The sequence below is a fragment of the Acanthochromis polyacanthus genome, chromosome 3 (assembly GCF_021347895.1).
Source record: "Acanthochromis polyacanthus isolate Apoly-LR-REF ecotype Palm Island chromosome 3, KAUST_Apoly_ChrSc, whole genome shotgun sequence".
In the NCBI taxonomy this organism is placed as follows: domain Eukaryota; kingdom Metazoa; phylum Chordata; class Actinopteri; family Pomacentridae; genus Acanthochromis; species Acanthochromis polyacanthus.
This window is the reverse complement of record NC_067115.1, coordinates 24,324,942-24,351,137: the sequence shown is the minus strand read 5'-3', so window position 1 is coordinate 24,351,137 and position 26,196 is coordinate 24,324,942. Positions and strand designations below refer to the sequence as shown.

Genomic DNA, 26,196 nt, shown 5'->3' with positions numbered 1-26,196 from the left:
GCCTTTATGTATGCAAATCTGTACGAGTTTGAAGTGAAATTTCAGTATTTCAGGCTGCTGAATCCAAAGAGGAACTATGGCAGATCCACATCTTTACCTCTCATCCCCACCCTCCTCCACCTACAGGTGCATCCATGGTACCTGCCTCCCGATCAACTCCTACTCTTACTCCTGCCGCTGCCAGCCCGGCTTTGCTGGCGTCCTCTGTGATGAGCAGGACCAGGATGCAGCGAACCCCTGCAGTCTGTCCCGCTGCAAACATGGCAAATGCAGAGTGTCGGGTCTGGGCAAGGCCTACTGCGAGTGCAACAGCGGATATACAGGAGAGGCGTGCGACAGAGGTGAGAAAAACATGACAGATGGACGTCTTGTGTGTCTGTGTTAATCTATTTGTACAGTTAACTGACTCCACATTCTTCTAAAAATATTAATCTAATACTCTTCCGGTATTAAAATCTGAAGCATGTTTCTCTTGTTTCTTCTAAGCTGCTGCTTTCTCTCTCATTAGAGTCTCTCAGCACTGTGTGTGTGTCTAACACTGTTTAATGTCTCTGCTTTAACGCTTCCAACCTGCTGCTTTTTCAACTCAGCATCTCCTGAGCCTCCTCTTAATCCCACGCGGGGAGTTACTCAGGTGAGACTGATCACATGTTGCTGTCGGCTTTTCTGATTTTCTCTCACGGATTACGACCCATCACACCTCTATCCACTACCTCTGCTTCACCTCGTTGTCGTAGTTTCATCGTTTCAATTATGACTCCACAAATGTCGAGCTTATTTTAGAACGGTGAAATCTCCATTTTTCATATTCAAGGCTCAGTTTCCATTAGAGCGTTAAGCTTTTTTAGAAGTATCTAGTCTTAGTGAGATATACAATCTATTGTTTAAACTGGAGCTGATGATAAACAATTATAAAGAATGGACTATATGTCACATTCCAATACTTTTAATACATGAAGGTGCAAAAAAATGTGTATTAAGAGTTATCATTTATCATTCTGCAGAATTAAAATGCAAATTATTTAAATCCAAGAACCATCATTTTGAAATTTCAATATTTCTTTGCTTATCTTATGACTTTTTTGACTAATTTTTAAGCTGGTTTTAATATCCTGTAGTTGTACCTCATTGGAAAATACAAGGAGTCTCTTCATGCTTTGTTGCTCTTCATGTCCTCTCTAGAGCGCACTGATGTGTTGGGTTACTATTTTGTTTTCACCATTAAGATCATCTGTCATTGTTGCTGCAAAACAATTAAAAGGCTCCACTGATTTAGCATTGTACTGCTACAACGCTGTCGAATGTACAGTGGGTTTCTTTTTCTTCATAAGAACCCAAATAAAAACAGATTCAAAGATATTAGATTTCTATTAGATGCATTCATCTTTCTTGTCAAAGCCTGGTGCCAACCTTAGAGGAGTTCTCTCAGATTTAACCATTTCATGCACAACATGGGTCAAGAGATACCCATTTTCCACTGAATATGGCTCCCTTCTGACCCATGTTGTGCCTTCTGGAGCCATAAAATATTTTAGACAGCTCTTTTCCCCTGCCAATCTGATGTGCAAAATCAGTGGAGTTCCTATTTAAATTTATGGACAACTTTGTAACTTAACTGTTTGCTTTCTTGCCTGCAGAGGTGGCCTGCCGAGGGGAACGGGTCCGAGATGTCTACCAGAGGCAGCAAGGCTACGCGGCGTGCCAAACCCAGGAGAAGGTCTCCCGTCTAGAGTGTCGAGGGAGCTGCCCGGGGGGGCAGAAGGACAGGGCACCTGCTGCACCCCCCTACGCAGCAAACGCAGGAAATACACCTTCCAGTGCACTGATGGCTCCTCTTTTGTCCAGGAAGTGGAGAAAGTTGTCAAGTGCGGCTGTACAAAGTGTTCTTCGTAAAAAAAAAAAAAAAAAAGAAAGGAAAAAATGAGAAAGAGAGACAACACCCTCGGCAGATTTCCTCCTCTCCAGATATGTTCTGTGTTCCTGCCCGCCTTACTTGATCCCCTGTTGTCCAAAATCCTGATTTCCCGTGAGGAAACCCTCCACAGTGCTCCCCCCACCAACCCTGATTTTTTTTTTTTTTAATCCTGAAAAAAAGTTTTAAAAAAACAAGAGAAACAACTAAAAAAAAAGTTTCTTTTCTTGTCAGTGCTGGACTGATGATTGATGCTTCCTCGGTGGGGATGTTGAATTGTATTGTAAAGTACAAAAACAGACTTATTTTTTATTATGAAGTGGAGAAAAAGACAAAAAAAAAAAAAAACACACAAGAGTTGACTTTTTCCTTACGTCTGCTTCTTTTTGTTGGTCATGATGACTCCAATGGCGTGCCACACTTTCTCTTCCCCGGAGGACTGACGGCTCACTGACGGCTCACCGTCTCCTGTAGACCTCCTGCTTTCTGTTTGTGGGTTGTGTGTTTTAGGAGTAACCTTAACTGGTAGTACCACAGACTCACCACTGAGAGGAGCTGCACTAAGGCATGGGAGAAGGCGGGCAGTGAGAACCCCTGACACCACAAGAAACCGCCACTGTAGTCTGCAGCCTCCCTTAACAGACCTCCTGAACCCTCTGAGACTGTGTGCATGATCCTACACACAGCTATGCTCAAACTTGTGGTATTTTATACAGCTACTGAACAACACACACCAGTACTCTCACCTGTAGAGTTAAACATGTTACCTGCCAGGTTAAATCCACTACTCTGTTTATCTACCCCGCCCCCAGTCATGAATGACAAGTATTTATTGTATCATAAATACCTGTACTTATTCAGTAGATTCCCCATGTATCAATCTGATTCTTTTAATATATATTAATTTATATTTGTCCTTATTTTTGTATTAAAAAGACATAATCTGTCAAGATAGCTGAACTAACAAAATGGTGTCTTTTATTTTGGTTGAAAAGAAGTTTTTTTTTTTTGATCACTGAAACTATTCTGCTTGCCAGAGACCATAGTTACATTTTAATCTGCAAATGTGACGTGAAGACATTGTATATTTTTGTCGCGTTTCCTGAGAGTTTGTACTGTGCCATTACCAGAAGGTCTTTATATTAGAGTATAAATGTATAGATAATTTCCCTACCTATGTGTTTCACACACAAATCTTGTGAGTAGCATTGACCCTAGAGGATGCTTAGAACTGTTTTTACCTTTTTAACAAATTTATGCTTAAAGAATACTGTGACTTTTTCTAAATGAAACTACTTTGTTAGCCCCTTGGTCTCTGATGTTAACATGTTGCTGCTAAGTTTTTGTACCGTAGACTTGGATCCTGATCTGTATGTTATATAGAACTTCCTGCTCCTACTGTACGGGGCACCTTGTGTAACAGATAAATATGTCCCCTCCTCCCCCACCTCTACACATGTGCATTGTGCTTTATATTCCCCTTTCTCCATCCCCAGACTAATGTCAGTTCCCTGACTGATGTTTGTTTATTAAACACAATATTTACCTCACACTTCTCATCTTTGCCTTTTTGTCAGAAATATTTTCCACATTAATGATAATGTATTTTTTATTGTCATCTTTCGTTTTTTTTTCTAAAGATATTGCGTTACTCCATCTCAGATCATCAGTGTCAGGTATTTTCCGAGATTTCTTTATTGTTTTGAATTCTCATCCACTCACTTTCGGCATTTTTTTTGTACAGTAAAGAGGTCAAGTTTGGATGAGAGTCTCTCAGGAACCATTAAAGATAAAAGCCTGAAATTTCATTATTTCCCATCAGGGCCAGAGTGCGATTCATATTCAGCCCTGGACTTTCATGCCTCAGACCGGCCGACTTTAGATCACGACCTGTTACTATTAAAATCATGTAATTCTAGCCTTGTCTTGTAGTTCAGTGTATTTTTCTAAAATATTTCCAATTCAGTGCAAGTAAGGGTTGCTTCACAATGTGGATTTTTTCCAACATGAGTGCACATCTCCAACATTATTCTTTACAACAATATCAGAATCTATATTCTGTTCAAATAAATGTTCAAGGATATCCAAACCTTAAAAATGAAATAAAAGACGGAAAAAAAATATAAAATTTTAAAAAATTAAATAAAAGGTGTGGCACTTTCTAATAACACTATCATCTCTTTTTTCTCTGCAAGGAAACAGTTCCATCACAACTTCTTGTCCATCTCCAACACTATTCTTTACAACATCACAATGTCCTCTTTTGCAATATCAAATATCAAGCAAATTAGTGTTCACAGATATCTAATCCGCAAGAATAAAGAATAATTATTGCACTTTTGTCTGCAAGTTTGCTATTCACAGTATAACAAATCTTTCTAATGATGCCATTATGGTCCCTGTACGGATCTGGTAATTGGATTTTCCGTTCTGAAACGGATTTTGAAAAACAAAAAACGGGTGGTTATTTGGTTTTCGTTTTAAAATACAAAAATTAAAATTGAAATACAAGGTGTTTTCCCTTTCATGATCAAAAGGGGATATACAAAATTTGAAAAATGCTTTTATTTTCATTTTATATTTAGAATAACAAGAAAATAAAATCAGTAAGAGACAGAAACGAAAATTTTCAGTAAAATTTTCAGAGACCGGAAATGGTCATCAGCAAGTGTGGAGCCAAACAGAGTACAATACATAGACTTTATATATTTTTTCCCATTAGTTTTCATGGTCAAAATTGTGGCCGATCTTAAAATAAATCAATATTGATTTTTTTTTTATAAAGCCTTAAAGTTTTGCGAAGCCAGGGGGCGGGGCTACTTGATGAACAGTCTGGTCTGGAATAATTGATAAGTCCTATGGAGGAGGCATAGACTGTATATAAAGATATACAGATTCTGCTCTCCTCGTTTGGATTAATTCTGGTATAATAACTGTTGGTTTATTTATCGGTGGAGCAGCAGAACCTCTTCCACAAACAGTTTTTCTGCCTGTTGGCTTGTTTTAACCAGTTTTCTACCTTCAGTTGATTCTACCAGCAGACACTGAAAGGACTCTGATAGGTCGGTAAGTGTTTATTTTCTTATCGGTGCCACTTTTAATGCGCTTCATATGCAGCTTTAGTGTCAGATGTAATGTGTGCTGTGCACTCCAGATGTTGGTGGAGTTTATTTTAGTGTGTGTTGACCAGAGAAGAAAGTTAGCATCCAGTAAATATTAGTTTTAATGTTAGCGATGCTAACCGAGCTAGCTGCTCAGTCGTAGCCTGAAGCTAATGTAGCATTAAGCTAACGATGTTTGTGTTGAGTTTCATGTAAACAGCTGAAGTGTGTTGTGTAGGGTGACCATATTCTGTTTCCCCGAAAAGAGGACACACTTCCAGCTCGTGTGCGAAAAATTTTCAGTCCCCCCCCAAATTTTTAGGGGTTTTCTGTGGGTCAGGGGGCTTTCTGTGCTTCAAACTCAGTTAAACAGATATTCTGAATTCCCCAGACAAGAACACTTTACCTGGATATACAGAAAAATAGCCCAAAACACTCACAAACAGTTGCTTTATAAATAATATATTAATTTAAAGCAATTCTCCTAAACAATATAATCAGTCACATACAAATATGGCATGCTCTAGTCTTTAATAGTTATTGACTCAAGTTGTGTAGGAACACATGTATTCAGATGTTTAACAAAATAAGAAATAATCATCTCTCTTAAGTCTGACACTTACACCTTAGTTAGGAAAAGTGAGGTAGAGTACCATTCTTCAAAATAACCTCCCAATTATCAATTATGTAAAAATAGAAATAATGCCTCAAAATATTAAACAAAAAGAAAAAGAGAGGTAGCCTATTCTTCAATGTTCAGTTAGCCCATTCTTCAAAATAATGTGTCTAATGGCAAATGAAAAAAATATAGAAATAATGCCTCAAGTCAACAGTCCTTTTTTTCCTTCTTTTTCCTTCTCTTATTAGCTACAGAGACATAAGTCCCAGCTTTGCAGACTGTACATTCTGCCTCCCATTTGACACGACCCGGACGAAAACAGGGGTACTTTTTTCGCATTTCATCAGTGAAATGACATTTGCGTTTCGGCATTTTCTTTCGGTTCGAGTGTTCTCTCGCAGTGTGTCTACCTGCCTGTCAGCCTGCGAGGAGTGAGTGAGTGTGGAGCGCCTCTGTCCTGCTTTGTGAATGATTTCCGGGGTTCGGCTCAAACTCCGCCTCTCAGAGCGTGTTTCCAAAGGAACCATTCAACGTGAATGATAAATACACTGGTCTGTGACGCGCTCAAGCGAGGCAAGATCAAAAACCCGGACATTTGAAGGACTTTATAAACGCTGGCCGGACAGGCCGGACAGCCTCTCAAAAGAGGACATGTCCGGCCAAAAGAGGACGTATGGTCACCCTAGACTGAATATTTTGTTCACTACAGAGTCAATGTCAATGTTCAGCCTGTCTTCTGCATTCTTTGCACAGTTGTGTACTACATGGGCCATGCAGTTTGCCTTAACAATGACACTGTTATCTGCCTTTAGTTTCTGGTACACTGAATTATTTTTCCCATAATTTACACTAGCATTATCAGCTCTGTACGCTGAAATCATGTCAAGTTCCAGGCCATTTTCTTTTAACTTGCTTGTAATCTGGTGGTGTATTGTGGCAGATGTCTCATCACTATCGTCATAAAAGTCAATTACCTTGCTTTTCAAACCCAGCTCTGGTGTCCAGTATCTCAGAGTAGGGCTGGGCAATAAACCGAAAATTTACCGTTACTGAAATTTATTACGATGATCGACGTCATTTTGCCCATGTCGGTAAATTCGGTGTTTTAAAAAATAAAATTATTTTTGGTCTGTTTTGACTGTGCGCCGGTATGCTATGTTCATTCCCCTTTAAGACAGGGGACAGCGTGTGGAGTCACGTGACTTCACCCATTCACTCTGAGCAAGAAGGTAAACAGACGACAAGGAAATGGCTGATGGTTTAAATGTAGAAGCGGCTGACGCATCCGTAGATGAAGCAGTATTGGTCGAAGTTGAGCCTGTTGTGCTCATTCCAAAAAGAAATTCCACATCTGTCGTTTGGAAATATTTTGGGTTCCACAAAGATGATGCTGAGCAAAAGAACGCGAAGTGCAAAGTGTGTCTGAAAACCGTCGTAACTTCCCAAAGCAACACGTCTAACCTTTTCCACCACCTACAGCACAACCATGCTGTTGAGTTTGAAGATGTGCGAAAAGCTCAAAGCCAGAAACAAGGTTCGAGAAGTGTCACGGTCACCCCCAGGCAGCAGCGCATAACGGAGCATTTGCGGGAGCTACACCATACGAGAGAACTTCTAAAAGGTGGATAGAAATAACCAACGCAATAGCCTCCCACATACACACGTGGACAAAATTGTTGGTACCCCTCAGTTAAAGAAGGAAAAACCCACAATTCTCACTGAAATCACTTGAAACTCACAAAAGTAACAATAAATAAAAATTTATTGAAAATTAAATAATCAAAAACAGCCATTACTTTTGAATTGTTGATTAACATAATTATTTAAAAAAACAAACTAATGAAACAGGCCTGGACAAAAATTGTTTGCAGCCATTTTGCTTTCAAGAAGGGTTTTTTAGCTGTTTTGCTTTCAGAATCTCAATTTTCAAGTCTTTGGTGGCTGACTGAAGGACAGAGACAGGCCCATTTTTGAAAGCCTGTTTCTTTTTATTCAGACAGGATCTGATGTTTTTGCTGACCCATGGCTTGTTGTTGGGGTACACTTCAACATGCTTACAGGTAATAGCTGGTGACATGCACCAGAGCATCAAGATCACCCCCACAGGACTGGATAAAAACATCCCAATATGTACAATTAAAACATTCCTGCAGGGAGAGCACAGGTTCTTCTGACAACATCTCATTGTCCTTAGTCTTTATCTTCTCTCCTTCTGAAACAGTCACATAGATGGGCAGGAGGTACACGCAGTTATGGTCAGCAAAACCCAAAGGAGGAAGAAGGAGGGATTTAGAAGCATTTTTCACCTATCCATAATAAAGGTCCATTATTTTATCCTGTCTGGTAGAACAGGATACATACTAGTAAATGTTTTTCAGGGTTGTTATAAGAGAGTCGTGGTTAAAATCACCCATTATAAAACCTCTGCACTGTCTGTGCGATGGTGCTGCAGGTGGAGTGAGCCCTTAGATGACTGTAGACTGGTGATAAAAAGTTGGGGGAACTGCCACTGAATCAAATATCACGATTGAGTGCTGATGTTAACCAAGTAACCTCAGTCTTGGCTGTTGTGTTTTGATAAATGCTACATTTGGTGAGTAAAGTAATGAACAGTATCCCCTGTGCTATGAATGGATGGTTAACATTACTTGTTAAATGAGATGGATGCTTCTACAGTTTTCCTCTTATTGTAGGCATGAGGCAAGAAAGGGACATTGCATCCTTTTTTGGCCCCAAATTTTTTATTTTTTTTAAAAAAAAGGGAAAGCAGCAAGGTCATGTCAAGATGTTGAGAGAGCTGAGGAGCAGGAAGAGGAAGAGCCAGAAGAGTTGGAGAAGGATGGAGAGGAGGTAACGAAAGTCAGAGAGGGACGTTAACATGCAGGGACAGAGGGACAACCAGAGGGACAGCAAGTGGATCAGAGTGGATCAAATACCTCACCATCAGGTTTGTTATGTAGAAATTGTGTTTATGTTTGCAATCTTCAAATCAGTGTCATTGCAATTCATAGCACTGTGTCCATAAAATGTTGCTTTCTGCTGTAAATTATTTATGTGTCATTATATGAATCTTGTATTAAAAACAAACAAATACATAGCCTACATTTTAAAATACATGCATATGGTACATGATACATTATGTTAATAAATATATAATTGTAGTTAGAAACTATGTTTAATGTGCATATTTCCACAGATATTAGCAAGTTCAGGAATGATGTGACTTCTGAGTATAGAATCCAGACGGGCCAATGCATGGATCTCAACATGTTTGAGGACCAGTTTTCCAGACAGCCCGACCACTTTATCTGTTTCTGTAGTTCTAAGGCTTAGAACGTCAGGAACCAAGCCATTTTTGATACATGTGATTGATGTTTACTTCTTCCTACACCCTTTTCGAACAAAATCTGGTTTTTGAAATTGATTATTGGTAGTACAAAAAAGATGCTGTTATAGCTACAATTTTATTATATTTTGTTGTATATGTATAAATGTATACATATATGTATGTATTGTTTTTCCTTTCATCCAAGTTCGAAATTAATAAATTTAAACCTAAAAAAAAAAAAAGTTCCACATTTCAACACCGGCCCTGATAACCTCATTGTTTCAGTTGTTGCATTTATTGTAAAAAAAAAAAATAAATAAAAAAAATAAAACAGTTTGTTTGATTTTAATATAAAGTACAATTAAAGTTTTTAGTGCTTAAATATCATTGTTGTTTTTTAATGTGCCCCTGTGATTAAACACTGCCCCCCCTCAAGTGAAATTAGTCTAGAACCTCCACTGCTACACATAAAAAAATAAGTAGAGCACAGTACTCCACCAAAGCTGCTCAGTCATTGATTGTATCCCTTCCGATGGAGGAAATCTTGAAAAAATTCATGTCAGAAATCACAGCACCCGAATGTGGCCATTTAATATAGATGTACCCTTCCTGCTTGAGTGTTGTTTGCTAAACTTTTGGTGCCCAGCTGATTTAGAAAATCTGTTTGCCCCTCTTTATAAATTAAACTCTGTATCAGTGTTTTGGTTTCAAACATTTAATAGATAGGAACAAACTAACTTGAACTTAAAAGTCAGATTGTTCATTTTGGTCTTTCATTGGATCTTTCTAATGGTTAAAAAAACCCAAACAAACACTGAAACACAGCTGAGCTCTAAATCATGTTTGAAGGCCTGGAGATAAACATAACAAATCTTAGAGAATCAGACAACAATCTTGAGCTGAGGGTTCTGAAAGACCTTAATGTGCATGGAGGATGACAAAACTGGTTGCTTTGAGTCGTTGCAAACACACATCGAGGAGATGAAGATGTACTCAGATTATAGGATGGCTGATAAATGGTGCCTCCATAGGGTAAAGGCAAAGATGGCAAAAAAGTCCAACAAGCCAAACAGTTCATGTTTTATTTGAATGCACAGTTCAGCATCACCATCTACTGGTGTGTGGCTTAATTACAGGAGACAATTTCACCATCATACCGATCTGTTCTTACAAAGCAGAAGGTTCTCTGAAATATTAAAACACTGTGATTAAAAGATAAACAATTAAGTCTGACTGGCTACATGTGGGATTTTGGAATACACAGATTATACAAATGGTTCTTTTAGCGGTAAAACAGTAAGACAGCAGATTCACGCATCTCTTTGGAGGCGCTCCAGCCATTGTCCCCCATCACTCTGTCCCAGTCAAAACATGAAAAATCCCCACACAAATGTCCAGGGAAATGCCCTCCTCCTCCGATACAATACTGGAGACACACAAAAAAAACAGGATTGTCAGGCTGGCATCACTTCTTGTGTTTCCTCACTGACAGCAAAAGTCTGATAATGGATTGAAACTCACAGTTTCAGTGTTACAGCGTGTAGTTGGCTTGACCCCAGAGCAGATAGCCATGGCTGCGCGTTCATGGTTTATTGCTCTAAATGTGAGGAATCCTGGTTCAAACTCCGCTGTTATATAAAAAGAAAAAAACATGCAACCTTTGTAAGCAGAACAGTTCATTAGGACATTCTCAGCAAATTAATAATTAGAAGATAATTCTCTTATTTATAAAAAAAATATTATACATAACATTTGTTTACCAAATACATAATTCATGGTCCCAGACATTCATCCAGATTGACATCCACATCCATCAATGATGGTGACAGAATTCTTCATTGTCTTCTTTCTCCTTTGTTACGTGAGCTTCTTACCTCTTGCATTTGGTCCATACAACTGTTTGGTGGACTCCTTGTCTCCAAAGTCATACACAATAGGAAAGACTGGCCCTCTGTCACTGCATGAACCAATGTTGTATCTCACTGGATATTGCTGGAAAAATGCAACAAACTCATCATGACCACTCATTCAAATAATGATTTTTGTATCACTGTTGCATATTTGCACACTGAAAATTCAGGCTGAGTCTGAGTCTTGGTGTCATTGAGTTATGTCCATACTAGCCTTGAACAGTCAGATCATACTGGAGTACAGAATGACCTCACTGCACCTTTGTACCATTCTGTTATAAAGGGGAAAACTGTCTGCCTTGTTTGCATTTCTTTAAGCCAATCACAGTCATACTGGACAGAGCGAACTCAATATTGGGCAGATGGCCAAAATGTTATGCCTGATCAGTGTACAATTTATGGTCCCAGACAATCTAGATTGATATCCACATCCACCAATGATGGTGACATAGGTTTTTATTGTCTTTGTTTTCCTTTGCTACGTGAGCTTCTTACCTCTTGGTTTGGTCCATAAAACTGTCTGGTAGACTCATAGGCAGGTGGTCATAATGTTACATCTAATAAGTGTATTGGGGATGTCAGAAAAACTTCAAAAGTAACGTACTACTATAGATACCTGCTCATCTGCAGATCCTGAATTCCACTTTAATCATCTTGTCATCTTTGTCAGCTGACATAAAACATAAAAGCTGCTGTAGGGACTGTGTCCTGCTGAATGGTTTGACTCCTTAATTGCTGCTTGCATCTAAACGTATTTCATTTAATTGTTATTGGAGTTTTTGTCTACCTGAGAATTAGTGGATGCAGCATTTGTTTTTTGTTTTTTGTTCCAGGTACAAAAAAACTGAAGAAAAGCAGAATAAACTCCACAATTTGTGATTTAGCGAATTAGAAAATGTGATTCTACAAAACTGAAGAAAACCTTAATATGCAACAACAAACAGCTTTTCACCTTGGTGTCATCTGTTGTCACAAACATCAAACATTCAGCAGTGTCTGGATCTACACTTGTAATTCAAATAACTCATTTACCTGGAAGAGCTCAAAGAGGTTCCCCCCATACAGGCTGAGGAAGCGGTTGTTAGTGTGGTAGCGGAGGATAGATGCCAGGCTCCAGTGCTTCAGTGGAAAGTTGTTGGGAACATGCCACACAGACATATCTTGTGCTGATATATCATAGTAACCTGGATTCTGTCAACACACACACATATTATTGATTCACTCAGCTGTCTGTCTTGATTCCAAAACTTGTCACACCTGCAAAGCAGTGAAAAAGTATGTGTTCCCCTACAGATATCTTCTATTTTTGTAGATTTGAATAAAAGACAAAGATAATCCAAGAAAACACTAAATTCAGTTTCTGAAGGCAGATTTCATTTACTGAAGAAAAAATGCTACCCATTTCACCAGCCACACCCAGGTATGATTTCTGTCATACTTGTTGAACCTAAACATCACTTAACAGAGCCTGTCTTCTGGCATTGTGAAGTAGCTAAAGGATCTCAAAAAGCTGCACATGATGCCACGTTATAAAGAGACTCAAGAACGGATACAAAATCATTGACATTTTTCAGTCTGAAAAGGGTTACAAAATTATTGCTAAGGTCCTGGGACTCCAGAGAACCACAGAGAGGGTAATTATCCACAAATGGAGAAAACATTGAACAGTGATGAATGTTAGTTCTAAAGGTCACTTCATATTAAGTTCAGGAAAATTTATTTTGCCTCTAGCATGTAGAACTTCGTGACACACGACTGCAACATTGTCACTCACTTGAACAAGAACATTCTCCACAGGAGTAATAGAGCCCCCTAGTGGAACGGCTTACAACATACATATAACGAAGAAGTAACAATGAACCTTCCCAGGAGTGGATCAATGACCAACATTTCTCCAAGAGCACAGTGACGACTCATCCAAGAGATCACAAAGGAACCTAGATGAACATTAAAATATCTGCAGGCCTCACTTTCCTCAGCTAAGGTTCATTTGCATGATTCCACAAAAAGGAAGACTCTGGGCAAGAATGGCCTCCATGGGAGAGATGCAAGGATCAAACCACTCCTGACCTACAAGACAAGCTGGTCTGAGCTGGATGCGCCCCAAGATTTTTGGGATAACATCCTCTGGACTGATCAGTCATAGGTGGATTTTTTGGGAGACTCCATTAGTTCTGGTGTAAAGTTAATGCTGCGTTGCAGAACAAGAGCATAATACCAGCAGTGAAACATGGTGGTGGTAGTGTGATGTTGGAGGATCTGGATGACTTGTCATAAGTGATGGATCCATGAATTCTGCTCTATGTCAGAAGATCCTCCTAGACAATGTTCAAACATCAGTTCAAGACCTACAGTAAAGCTCAACACAGATTAGTTGTACAGCAAGACAACGACCCAAAGCACACAAACAAGTCTGAATTGAATGGCTCCAAAAAAACTTTTTAAAGGACAGTTCATGCTTGAAAACCATCTAATGTGACTGAATTAAAACTATTCTGCTTAGAAGAGTGGACCAGAATTCCTCCAAGGCCATGAAAAAGACTGATCACAAACTGTAACAGACATTTAACTGCAGTTGTTGCTGCCAAGAGAACAACCAGTTTTTAGGTTTAGGGTTACTTTGTTACATGTGTGATACAGGTTTTCAATAAATCTTTCATCAATCGTGATTAAAAAACTAAATTTTGTGTTTTGTGGGTTATCTCTCAAATACTAAATCAATATAAATATTAGTTTGATGATCTGGAACATTTAAGTGTGAGAAATATGGAAAAACAGAAAACAACAAATACTTTTTCACAGCACTGTAGGATATACATTGACTATAAAATGCTAATAACAACATTCAGTCAAAAAGAAGCTTCTTCTCACAATCTGTTAACATCATTAGGGAACTGCTTTGCAGACCCATAGAGGTGAAATATGAGCTTGGGTGTGAAAGTGCAATAACACTGATGTCTGTGCAGCACCTTCTACTGACCACAGTAGAAGGTGCTGTTTCTACTCTTCCAGTGACTAATGCCTCATAGAAAGTTATGCACATGTCACTTTTGTTGCAGTCTGTTCTGCAGGACAAAGAATCAAAGGTGGAGTTGATCCTACAATGTTTACCCACATTAGTAGATACTATTATAGGTCCCAAATTTACCATATACCTTATAATCATCAGAAGTGGCGCCCTCTGCTGTTCCAAATGTGTTTCTGTTGGACCAGTTCCCTTCTCCATCTGGCAGGTTAGCATCGTTGCCCTGTTGACTGGACCAGCGATCACCTGCTGTGCACTGTCCATTAAAGTTGTTCTCATGGACACTGGCCACCAGCGTCCAGCCTCCTCCAGCAGTGGTCATGTCACAGAAAGTCTGATAGACCATGCCATCGGCTGTGGTCAGGTAGTACAACCCATCTGAAAACATGATAGTACATATTGTTGTTTTGATTCTTGGGTCATCAGCTTGAGCTACATGCCAAAATATTTGTTCAAATCATGTTTGAAAGCGTAAAATACACTGAATTGATTAAAGGTTTTCATTCTTATTGCAAATAGAAATGTCTCCTACAGACTAGGCCCACTTACCTTCTTGTTCATCATATCTGTCTCTGATGTCTTTACAGCTCCTTGCAACATAAGTGGACCTGTTTCTCAGCTTCTCCAGTTGTGCAAAGCTTGTCCTGGTTGCATTAACATTCCTCACAGTGTCCGTGTGATTGAGCTCCAAGTTTTCTGAAATAAAAGCCAGATTTCATAAAATAAGAAAGTTTAATTGTAATGATGCACATCGGAAAGATACAGTGAATGAGCAAATACAGGAAATGTCTCGTGTATGTGCTGCATTTTACCAATTTGAAAAGAAGCAGCTGCAGAATATGTGTGTTCCACTAATGCCAACATCAGCAACCATGAGAGAATTTGGTGTAGCATATCTGTGAAAATATATGAATAAATGTAAACATTAAATTGTCACTCACTTCTTTCTTTCATGGTTCTTGTCTGTTCTTAATATTTTAATTAATGAAAAGTCATCTCAACTCTCTAGTCGCTTCCAGATCAGTCTACCCATACATGTGGCAGAATCGCCTCAGCCAACCTCAGCATTTCCTCTTCTGGAGTTTCTCTTGAGGTTTAAGTGACTCTGCTACTTCTTGTGTCTGAGGTTCAAGTCTGGAGCTTCTCTGCTTCACACATTCTGGCAGCCTCTACATGGTACACCTCTTCTACCAGCCAACCCACAGACATTCCTGGATTTATCCTGGAACCTTCTTCATAGTTTCCTGATTAAGCCTCCATCACCACCAACAAAGACCAAACACCTGACAATCCTTAAAACCAATATCTGCATCTCTTAACTATGCATCCTGAGTGCTACATTTGGGGCGAGGAAATAATTCACACCTGATGCAGTTGCCACCAGACAGGCAGGAAGTGCAGATGCAGTCCTTCAGCAATTGGATACACTCTGCAGAAATACAGACGAACCAACAGCTTGGAAGACAAACCAAGATCTGGGCATCCAAGAGTTTCTTCAGCAAGAACTGATCTCATCCTGATCCGCATGTGCAGGGAAAACCACCGAAGGACATCACAGGAGCTTCAGCAGCAGTGGTCAAATCAAACTGATGTCCAGTGTTCCACCTGCACTGTACGTGGTAGACTTTTAGATCATGGCTTAAGATCCTATATGGGTGTCAAGAAGACCCCGATAAATGAGAGACACAGGTTAGCCCGGTGTCGTTGGGCCCAAGCACACAGATTCTGTGGTCAGATGAGTCTAGTTTTCAGTTTTATCTTTCTTCTGCTAATGTTAGGGTACGCAGAAGGCCAGGCAAAGCATTATCTCCAGCTCTAGTGGTTTGGGGATGCATGAGTGCTGCTGGTGTTTGTCATCTCACTGTCTGTGATGGCACATTGAACTCAGCCAAGCATTGTGACATTCTCCAAACCCACATGCTTCCTTCTGCATGTGCACTGTGCTGTCAATATCAAAACTGAATGTTTCAACAAGATGTTCCTTGAATGCATCCAGGATCAGTAGAACTTGGCTGCAAAAGCTCAGTATCCAGCTCAATCCCCAGACATGAGCCTCATAGAAAATCTGTGATGGATTATCAAACAGTCTGTTTCAAAACGTAAACTGAAGAGTTTAGAAGAGTTAAAAGCAGTAATTTAAGAACAGTGGGACAAGTTTACTGCTCAGCAGTGTGAAAGGCTCGTGGGGAACATGCCAGTCAGGATTAGAGCTCTAATGCATGTTAATAGCAGGACTACTAAATATTAATTTGATGCAATGGTTTATTTTTTGTTCAGTTTTGAACACATTCTGTTATTTGTTGACTTTGATGTCAGTGTTGAGAACTGACATATTGAAGCTGTCAAGAATTAAGTTGTTAGCTTTTCTTATAAACAGTAAACAAAAAATATAATTTGTATCTGTATATTTCATAATATTTGAGATTGTGTAAAATATTAAGGGTGTCTGAAATCTTTTTCCCACCACTGTGTATATCAAAGATTTGTCACGGCCGAGTGTGGTATGTCTCTCAGATTGAAGCCTTTAAAATAGAATTAAATTGGATAGTTTGGATTACAACGATTAAAACTGACAACGCCACCTAGTAAGGGACTAGGACCCGTTTTAAAAGAGGTTCTTAACCCAGAGGTGAGCAGTACATAACAGAGGATAAAACCTTTTTTTTTCCATTCATCTAAAAAAAAAAAAAAAAAAAAACACAAAACAAAACAACACACAAACAAACACATTTAAGAATAAACGATAAAAATGCTAATAAAAAGTTAACAGGCTAAAAGTTCTTAAAATCAAGTCACTACGGAATGGGTGACCACTGGACTCGTCATGCGAGGCCTTTTCTTTGACGGGGAGCTTCTCCAGTCCTCAGGGGCCACGGTGCTGCGCCTCGCGATCACGCAGGTTCTGGAGCCGGTTCTGGGCGGCGATATCCAAGCCGCCCAGTATGCCGCAAACACGCGTTGAGCACCGCCGTGCGTTCCAGGCCTGGCCCCACTTTACGGCTGCCGTGAGTCTCTCTCTCTCGCTCTTCGGTTGTCCTGCTTCTGTGCCGGTGCTGTGCGCCCTTGTTTCAGCCTAATGGTCTTTCATGGTGCTCGTTACAGACCGCCATTCACCGTCGCTTCTGCCCGGTTATCAATCGTGCTGCCCATTGCACTGTCTGTGGCTCGCCATTGCGGCTTGCACCGCCGCGCGCCCTGCGGCTCGCCGCGCTGCCTGTTCCTCTGCTCTGTCTGCTTCCTGCCGGCTCTCCTCAGTCTTCGTCTGATTGCGTCTTTTGTTTGCCGTCATTGCCCCAGGTCCAGCCCTGTTAAGCTGATTGGCACCAGGTGCGCTCAACCAATGTCCACAGTCTGTTCTGATACACACCAGCAGGTAGTGGGTGTGGCCTAAACTCATTAGAAACAAGGGGAAAAAAAGGAATATGCAAAGAAAAAAAACAAACAAACAACAAAACATGCAATTTAAAAAACCAACACAAGAATCAAGCAACTAATTGCACAACAAAATATAAGGAAAGCCACACCAAATAATCATGCAAATAAAGAAATTCAAAGTAAATAAAAGGCCATATTCCCACAGATTGAACACTTTACAGGATTTTTAACTGCAAAGGGCTGGTTCCACTGTTATTTTAGTTAAGGTTGTCACAACGGGGGTGTTTGGAGAACCCAGATGCAGACATAGTAGATAGGCAGCCAGGCATTATAGTAAAAAGGTTTATTAAAACAAAACTATTACAAACTGAAAACGGGACTGAAGTGGCAAAAACTAAACTAAACAGTGACAAACGACAGGGCTACAAAAGGTACTTACACACGGGAATCTAATGACTGAGGCGAGAGCAAACTGGAGTCCATAAAAACAACTGAGTCCAACAGGGTAAATCCAAAAAGGGGAGAGAAGCAAAGAAGTCCATAGAACTGATGTAATCCAGAGGGCAGGGAAAACAGGGAGCAGAGTCTGAAGCAAGGTCTGTGTCCAACAATGAGCCAGCAAAGAACTGAGGGAAAGGCAGGGCTTAAATGGCAAAGCAGGGGACCAGGTGAAATGAGTTGAGATGATTGCATCAGCTGACATTAATCAGAAGACCGGGTGCAGCAGACAGGGGGAGCCAAAGGAACAAAACAACAAAGGGGAAACTGGGGCAGAATCCTCACAAAGATTTTCAATTGAATTTTCAATCAGCAAAGTATAAATTTAACGCAAGTATTTATGCTTTAGAGCATATCTTATGAACATCAAAATGAGAATCAAAAATACTATCCGGTCACTAAAAGATCATATCAAACAATTGTTGTATAACTTGTTCCATAACCTGCAGATTGCAAACTTTTATTTCATTACACTATTTGCAGGTTTACAATGTACTGATGGTAAATCTATCAGTCACTGACGGGAACCACGACTGTGAATAAAGATAGCACAGCTTCTGTTTGAAAACTTTCGTTTCTCAAACATCGATAATGTGTAGAAGATGAAAGAAGCTGTGCTGATACCGGCTTCATTGCATAATAAGAAGTTTTTTACTACAAAAGAAACCAGCACCAAATGAAGCACCATGGATTTGCTTGGTAGGACACTCTCAGATGAAATGAGCCTCTCTCTCTCTGAACCGCACTATAGAACACACTTTAGGTTCATGCACAGATTCATACATAAGTCACCAATGTACACATAGCATCCTTTTGGTGACAACTTGTCCTTCCTGATGTGATCACACCACTTTACAACAGCTCATTCATTCTCATGTATAGATCCTCTTTTAACATATACACTCCAAACAACCTCATGTTTCACTATTATTACATCATCCTCATATGTTTCAATCAGATACTGCATAACACAGTGAGAATGTACACACGTGGACAAAATTGTTGGTACCCCTCAGTTAAAGAAGGAAAAACCCACAATTCTCACTGAAATCACTTGAAACTCACAAAAGTAACAATAAATAAAAATTTATTGAAAATTAAATAATCAAAATCAGCCATCACTTTTGAATTGTTGATTAACATAATTATTTAAAAAAAACAAACTAATGAAATAGGGCTGGACAAAAATGATGGTACCCATAACTTAATATTTTGTTGCACAACCTTTTGAGGCAATCACTGCAATTAAACGATTTCTGTATTTGTCAATGAGCGTTCTGCAGCTGTCAACAGGTATTTTGGCCCACTCCTCATGAGCAAACAGCTCCAGTTGTCTCAGGTTTGATGGGTGTCTTCTCCAAATGGCATGTTTCAGCTCCTTCCACATATGTTCAATGGGATTCAGATCTGGGCTCATAGAAGGCCACTTTAGAATAGTCCAACGCTTTTCTCTCAGCCATTCTTGGGTGTTTTTGGCTGTGTGTTTTGGATCGTTGTCCTGTTGGAAGACCCATGACCTGCGACTGAGACCAAGCTTTCTGACACTAGGCAGCACATTTCTCTCCAGAATGCCTTGATAGTCTTCAGATTTCATCGTACCTTGCACACTTTCAAGACACCCTGTGCCAGATGCAGCAAAGCAGCCCCAAAACATTACTGAGCCTCCTCCATGTTTCACCGTAGGGACAGTGTTCTTTTCTTCGTATGCTTGGTTTTTGAGTCTATGAACATAGAGTTGATGTGCCTTACCAAAAAGCTCCAGTTTGGTCTCATGTGTCCAAAGGACATTCTCCCAGAAGCTTTGTGGCTTGTCAACATGCATTTTTGCAAATTCCAGTCTGGCTTTTTTATGAGTTTTTTTCAGCAGTGGTGTCCTCCTTGGTCGTCTCCCATGAAGTCCACTTTGGCTCAAACAACGACGAATGGTGCCATCTGACACTGATGTACCTTGGCCTTGGAGTTCACCTTTAATTTCTTTGGAGGTTGCTCTGGGCTCTTTGGATACAATTCCAACGATCCGTCTCTTCAATTTGTCATCAATTTTCCTCTTGCGGCCACGTCCAGGGAGGTTGGCTACTGTCCCGTGGGTCTTGAACTTCTGAATAATATGAGCCACTGTTGTCACAGGAACTTCAAGCTGTTTAGAGATGGTCTTATAGCCTTTACCTTTAAGATGTTAGTCTATAATTTTTTTCGGATGTCCTGGGACAATTCTCTCCTTCGCTTTCTGTTGTCCATGTTCAGTGTGGTACACACCTTTTCACCAAACAGCAGGGTGACTACTTGTCTCCCTTTAAATAGGCAGACTGACTGATTATGAGTTTGGAAACACCTGTGATGTCAATTAAATGACACACCTGAGTTAATCATGTCACTCTGGTCAAATAGTTTTCAATCTTTTATAGAGGTACCATCATTTTTGTCCAGGCCTGTTTCATTAGTTTGTTTTTTTTAATAATTATGTTAATCAACAATTCAAAAGTGATGGCTGTTTTTGATTATTTAATTTTCAATAAATTTTTATTTATTGTTACTTTTGTGAGTTTCAAGTGATTTCAGTGAGAATTGTGGGTTTTTCCTTCTTTAACTGAGGGGTACCAATAATTTTGTTCACGTGTGTAGCTGCAATCATTGGTTCCTTCTATCACTTTTTTCTAATGTATCTTTAAAACATTATTGTACAGCTGTTAAACCTTGGTCCAAGATCCAAGGTTTAAGGTTACTTTTTTATACCCATGGGTGAATTTGTATTGCAGAAAAATGATAGCAATTGGCATTCCATTACGAAACACACATTGAACCTGACAGCAGGCAGGTATTTGATGGCGTGACAAGACAAAAAAGTGCTCAGTGTTCTGCTATTGACCAATATAGCAGCAAGAATAAGGAAAAAGATAAGATAAAATAGATAAGATTGTTGTGATATTTTAAGATTAAACAAATGATAAAAATAGACAAATAGGATGTGTAAATCGAATTTAAAACCTAACAAAGATAAGATTGGGAGACCTAACGTGTCAGCTGAAGTTATATGAGTATCACTGAATAAGCCTGTGGAAAGCGACAAACCCAACAGAAGCCTATGGAGCCCACATAAGGCATGAGACAGGAAGTTCATGCCCTCTCTACGTCTGCACTTGTGAGCTGAAACCTAGGACACACTGAACTAAGCAGAAACAATGCCAACCTAGCAGAAATAAAAAGACGAGGTGGTCTAACTTTTGATACGATTACTTAATGTGCATTCTAATTTAGCCTAAAGATGACGGGTTGAGCCCTTCCAGAACAGAACAGGAGTGTTTAGGAGAAGGTATAAAAGAAGATGTAATGCTTTAAGTAGTCACTTAAAATCTCCAGATTCTGCTTATGTTTCTTTTTAAAGCCTCTGTATTGAATAAACATTATTCACATCAGACTCTGAAGACTGCTTGAAGACACTTTCTTGAAAACTTTTTGAAGATTCCAAGTTTCGATATAGAATTGATGTGTTTGACAAAGCTGCCTGATCACCACTGGCCCTTAGCAGGCAGACTGAGTCACAACAAGATCAAGATAAATAAAAACAAAACACAATAAAAAATAAAAATTTAGTGGAAAAAAGCAATCTCTAGGATCAAAACCAGGATAAGAACATAAAATTTTAAAGTCACAATAATACACAGAGATAAGAAATAGGATAAATAAATAAAGTCAAATAAAGTGCAATGTCACTACTTACTTATTGAGCTCAGCAACGGCGACGGGCGCAAAGATGTTTATATAAAGCTCTGTCCTGCACTTTGGGACTAAAAACCTCTGTCCAGAAGGAAGAAGCTGAAATTCACTCTGTAGAGGATGGGAGTCATTATTAAGGATTGATAAAGCCATCCTCTGTACCTGTTTGGTGCACAGGGAGGCTGGACAAGACTGTGACTCACCAATCAGACAACTGCACCATCTCACTGTTTGGTTCAGCGGGTTTTACTCTGTAGCGGAGGTCTGACCGAACCATGCCAACAAGCAAAAAAATAAAACAGACTCAATAAGAGAACAATAAAGCAGAGTCAAGATTGTTTGGTCAGTGTGGAAATGTGCAAGTTTTCTGAGGCAGTGAAGGCACTGATGGCCATTTTTGCAGACAGACTTGCAGTTTTCTTCAAAGTTATATGTTTCGTAAATTATGATCCCAAGGTGTTTATATGATTGCACTTGCTCTATTTTCTGACCTTTAATTAAAGTGATTCCGTGCCTGTCTTCTTGTTTTCTAAAATCAGTGACTAAATCTTTTTTTTTAGATCTGTTCGCTTGGTTTAAGGACTCCTCACACCACTGTACAAAGTCATCAATAACTGGATCATGACTGGTTTCACCCTTTCTGAGTAAGCTGACAATAACAGCGTCGTCCGCGTTCTTAATGATGGCCCTGTTTTCATATCTGCTCTGTGTGGGAAATGAATGTTCAAAAGAATAACTTTTGGTAATTTCAGTATATTATCTTTCAGAGGTGATGTTATGATGCTTATTGTGCTCATCTGAGTTGTGCTGACCTGAGCAATAGGAAGGTCTCAAACATCATTCCCACGGTGTGATTGGAATGAACAAAAGATGGTTTAGTGCAGGTCAGCTAGAAAGTTGCAATTGCTTACACACAGTTTAATATGATTTATTCTTTTACAATAATTTAGCTATATTTTAAGAATCACTTATTATCTGCTATTGCTTCACAGTGTGCTTTTTTGATATACACGGTGCGCCCTTGACATTTAGTACAAGAACAGTGTGCCAGTAGTACTGTTTACTTTGAGATAATGAAGAAGTACAAAAGTCTGCAAAACAACTATGACGTTACCAGATGGTATTAGATGATTGGTTGTATGTTTGTTGTTGTGCAGATCAGAATTTGTTTATAGGAGATGGCCTTGAAGCAGGCAGAGGAGAAGCGAGTCAACCGAAACCGCACCAGGAGGAACGGAGGGTCGCTCCACGTATCAAGACAATATGACCTAGATAGTATGCAACTCTGTTACAGCGTAAAATACTGGGAAACGTAGGGAGTCTGATTCTGCTTGAACTGACTGAACACTCTGTTGTTGGTTGGGGAAAGGGACTCCGACCCAGAATCCTGTATTGCACATTTAATCTTGGGTTAATAAATACTCTTTGGACTTAATAAGAACTTTCCTGACTACTCCATCAAAAGAACCGGAGGAAACAGCCTCACACATATATTTTCTGTTTTCTGTGATTGGTTGTAGGATAGGCTGATTTCCAACATCTGACAGACTTTTGTAGAGGATGAATAATAAAAGACACAGCACACACCCTTGTGGAAACCCCGTGGAGGAGAACGCTGGGTCAGACAGAAACCCGTTTATTCTCACTCTTTGTGACGTGTCAGTTGAAAAGCCTAAAATCCAGTCCAACAGATTTTTGCTGATGTCAAACCGTTCTAAAAGTCTTTTGGTTAAAATGTGGGACTGGATTGTGTTAAACAAAAGTCTTGCAAATGTCCCTTTACTCTCCACATTTAAAAATCCTGTTTAGTAAAGTCAATCCACTTGTCTGTTGGGTCTGTATGCAAACTGCATTGGATCCAGCTCATGTTCAGTCTCCCTCAGGATCACATTCCTAACAAGTTTTTCAAAGACTTTCATCCTGACTGAAGTGTCAGGATGAAATGACTTCAACATGCCTGAAGTCATTCAAAGCTTTTGGATGACTGGATTTAGGGACAGGGACGATTACGGCATCTTTCCTAAGGGAGGTCACATGCTGTGTTTGCGAGTGTAACAGGTGTGTTAGACAAGCTATTCATTTCATCCAAAATCCCCCCATTGTTTTTGTTTACATTGTTGTTTAATTTATTTTGCTTAGGATGTCATTGTTATTGTGTATTGATTTATTAATTTTTCTTGGGGAGCTTTATTTTATTTCGATGTTGTGACTTTTACTCTCACCATATTTCTGTGACCTTTACCCTTTTATGATGTCACTTCCTGTCTGTTTGCACTCCTTTCTTCAGATGGTCTGTGAATCTGATAGGAACGGTTGAGCGAACAGAGAGCGCTTTACATTTGTAGCTTTAGATCCAGGAGAAACGTGTTTGAATGTGGTTTAAAGCTTGTTTTATTATTTCTGATTTATTTTGTTTAATGTCTGAATTTTATGTTGTTGGTTTTAGTTGTAGAGTACAGCAAATTAGAGAGGACTGAGGCTAGCTGGTGAGGGTGTGTGGTTTCTCATGCAGTACGTTTTCTTCTCTTCTTTAGAGTGGCTAGTGTGACACCTCGTGGTTGCTGTACCAAAATGGTTTTATTTTCATCAGGTATGTGAGCTCCCTCGTTTTTTGTGTGTGCCTTGTATTTTAATTGTTTTCATAGCTCTGTTTGCATGTTTGTATTGTGTTCTCAGTTTGATTGTTAAACAGTTATAAAGTATGTATAATATACAAAAATGCCGCTAACTGGTAGAGTGAGAGTGATTTCATGATTGACCTGTGCATGATTGTTTTATTTGTTGTACTTACTTCAGACGGTCTTTGAATATGATAGGAACGGAGCAGCTAGCGTGACACCTCGTGGTTGCTGTACCAAAATTATTTTATGTTCATCAGGAACGGGAAGAGAAATAAATCAGCTGGCATGCAAGAAAGTGGTCTGCCATCATCATTCCCCACACATAACGCAAAGGAAAGAGGATCAGAGAGTTAGACCAGACCGGCTGCACAAGGACTTCTTAAAAATAACCTGAAATACAGGACTGAGTTCTTTAGTACAAGATTTAATAAGCAACCACTGCTGTTGTCAGGATTGTGGCATTTGTTCACCTTCATGGTACGAAAGGTCTTTCTGAAATTGCTGAGTTCAGTGGTAAAGTGCTGAGTGTCCTTCAGTTCCAAAATGTTCTTGCTAAAATCAGAAAATGTCTAAAATGATCTGGCTGCTGCTCTGGGGATTTTGAAGGCCTGCAATGGTTTTCATACATGTCCAGGAAGAAACAAGATTGTTTGCAGCCATTTTGCTTTCAAGAAGGGTTTTTTAGCTGTTTTGCTTTCAGAATCTCAATTTTCAAGTCTTTGGTGGCTGACTGAAGGACAGAGACAGGCCCATTTTTGAAAGCCTGTTTCTTTTTATTCAGACAGGATCTGATGTTTTTGCTGACCCATGGCTTGTTGTTGGGGTACACTTCAACATGCTTACAGGTAATAGCTGGTGACATGCACCAGAGCATCAAGATCATCCCCACAGGACTGGATAAAAACAGCCCAATATTCCTGCAGGGAGAGCACAGGTTCTTCTGACAACATCTCATTGTCCTTAGTCTTTATCTTCTCTCCTTCTGAAACAGTCACATAGATGGGCAGGAGGTACACGCAGTTATGGTCAGCAAAACCCAAAGGAGGAAGAAGGAGGGATTTAGAAGCATTTTTCACCTATCCATAATAAAGGTCCATTATTTTATCCTGTCTGGTAGAACAGGACACATACTAGTAAAAGTTTTTCAGGGTTGTTATAAGAGAGTCGTGGTTAAAATCACCCATTATAAAACCTCTGCACTGTCTGGTGCTGCAGGTGGAGTGAGCCCTTACATGACTGTAGACTGTGGTGATAAAAATTTGGGGGAACTGCCACTGAATCAAATATCACGATTGAGTGCTGATGTTAACCAAGTAACCTCAGTCTTGGCTGTTGTGTTTTGATAAATGCTACATTTGGTGAGTAAAGTAATGGACAGTATCCCCTGTGCTATGAATGGATGGTTAACATTACTTGTTAAATGAGATGGATGCTTCTACAGTTTTCCTCTTATTGTAGGCATGAGGCAAGAAAGGGACATTGCATCCTTTTTTGGCTCCATTTTTTTTTTTAAAAAGGGAAAGCAGCAAGGTCATGTCAAGATGTTGAGAGAGCTGAGGAGCAGGTAGAGGAAGAGCCAGAAGAGTTGGCGAAGGAATTATTTATGTGTCATTATATGAATCTTGTGTTAAAAACAAACAAATGCATAGCCTACATTTTAAAATACATGCATATGGTACATGATACATTATGTTAATAAATATATAATTGTAGTTAGAAACTATGTTTAATGTGCATATTTCCACAGATATTAGCAAGTTCAGGAATGATGTGACTTCTGAGTATAGAATCCAGACGGGCCAATGCATGGATCTCAACATGTTTGAGGACCAGTTTTCCAGACAGCCCGACCACTTTATCCTGTTTCTGTAGTTCTAAGGCTTGGAACGTCAGGAACCAAGCCATTTTTGATACATGTGATTGATGTTTACTTCTTCCTACACCCTTTTCGAACAAAATCTGGTTTTTGAAATTGATTATTGGTAGTACAAAAACAATGCTGTTATAGCTACAATTTTATTATATTTTGTTGTATATGTATAAATGTATACATATATGTATGTATTGTTTTTCCTTTCATCCAAGTTCGAAAT

General features: G+C 39.4%; 2 protein-coding genes and 2 long non-coding RNA genes across 5 annotated transcripts in view; 3 read left to right on the top strand and 1 right to left on the bottom strand.

Moving 5' to 3' along the window:
- The window catches only part of slit2 (slit homolog 2 (Drosophila)), a 110,463-nt gene extending 107,001 nt beyond the window's left edge, over positions 1-3,462 (top strand). Inside the window, 3 exon segments of the mRNA XM_051945770.1 lie at positions 127-341; positions 1,638-1,771; positions 1,774-3,462. Of these exon segments, the coding sequence (XP_051801730.1) occupies positions 127-341; positions 1,638-1,771; positions 1,774-1,893 (469 nt within the window). The 3' untranslated portion in view covers positions 1,894-3,462.
- A 3,227-nt stretch (positions 3,463-6,689) lies between these two features.
- Positions 6,690-26,083, top strand: LOC127533254 (uncharacterized). Its single transcript, XR_007941035.1, has 2 exons — positions 6,690-8,084; positions 25,319-26,083. It is a non-coding gene; the product is annotated as an uncharacterized LOC127533254 (long non-coding RNA).
- Positions 10,029-21,619, bottom strand: LOC110945316 (intelectin-like). 2 transcript variants are annotated; one of them, XM_051945856.1, is made up of 8 exons: positions 21,487-21,619; positions 14,708-14,791; positions 14,445-14,591; positions 14,026-14,273; positions 11,903-12,061; positions 10,835-10,952; positions 10,482-10,588; positions 10,029-10,386 (listed from the first exon to the last, which is right to left on the bottom strand). In XM_051945856.1, the coding sequence occupies exons 2-8, from the start codon at positions 14,787-14,789 to the stop codon at positions 10,243-10,245; spliced, it is 1,005 nt and encodes a 334-aa protein (XP_051801816.1). In that variant the 5' UTR covers positions 14,790-14,791; positions 21,487-21,619; the 3' UTR covers positions 10,029-10,242. The 2 variants fall into 2 exon arrangements, with proteins under 2 accessions (XP_051801816.1, XP_051801817.1); XM_051945857.1 differs by lacking the exon at positions 21,487-21,619 and adding an exon at positions 15,261-15,444.
- Positions 21,796-25,277, top strand: LOC110959885 (uncharacterized). The gene is made up of 4 exons (XR_007941034.1): positions 21,796-21,938; positions 22,043-22,126; positions 22,640-24,072; positions 24,361-25,277. It is a non-coding gene; the product is annotated as an uncharacterized LOC110959885 (long non-coding RNA).
- Positions 26,084-26,196: the final 113 nt, after the last annotated feature.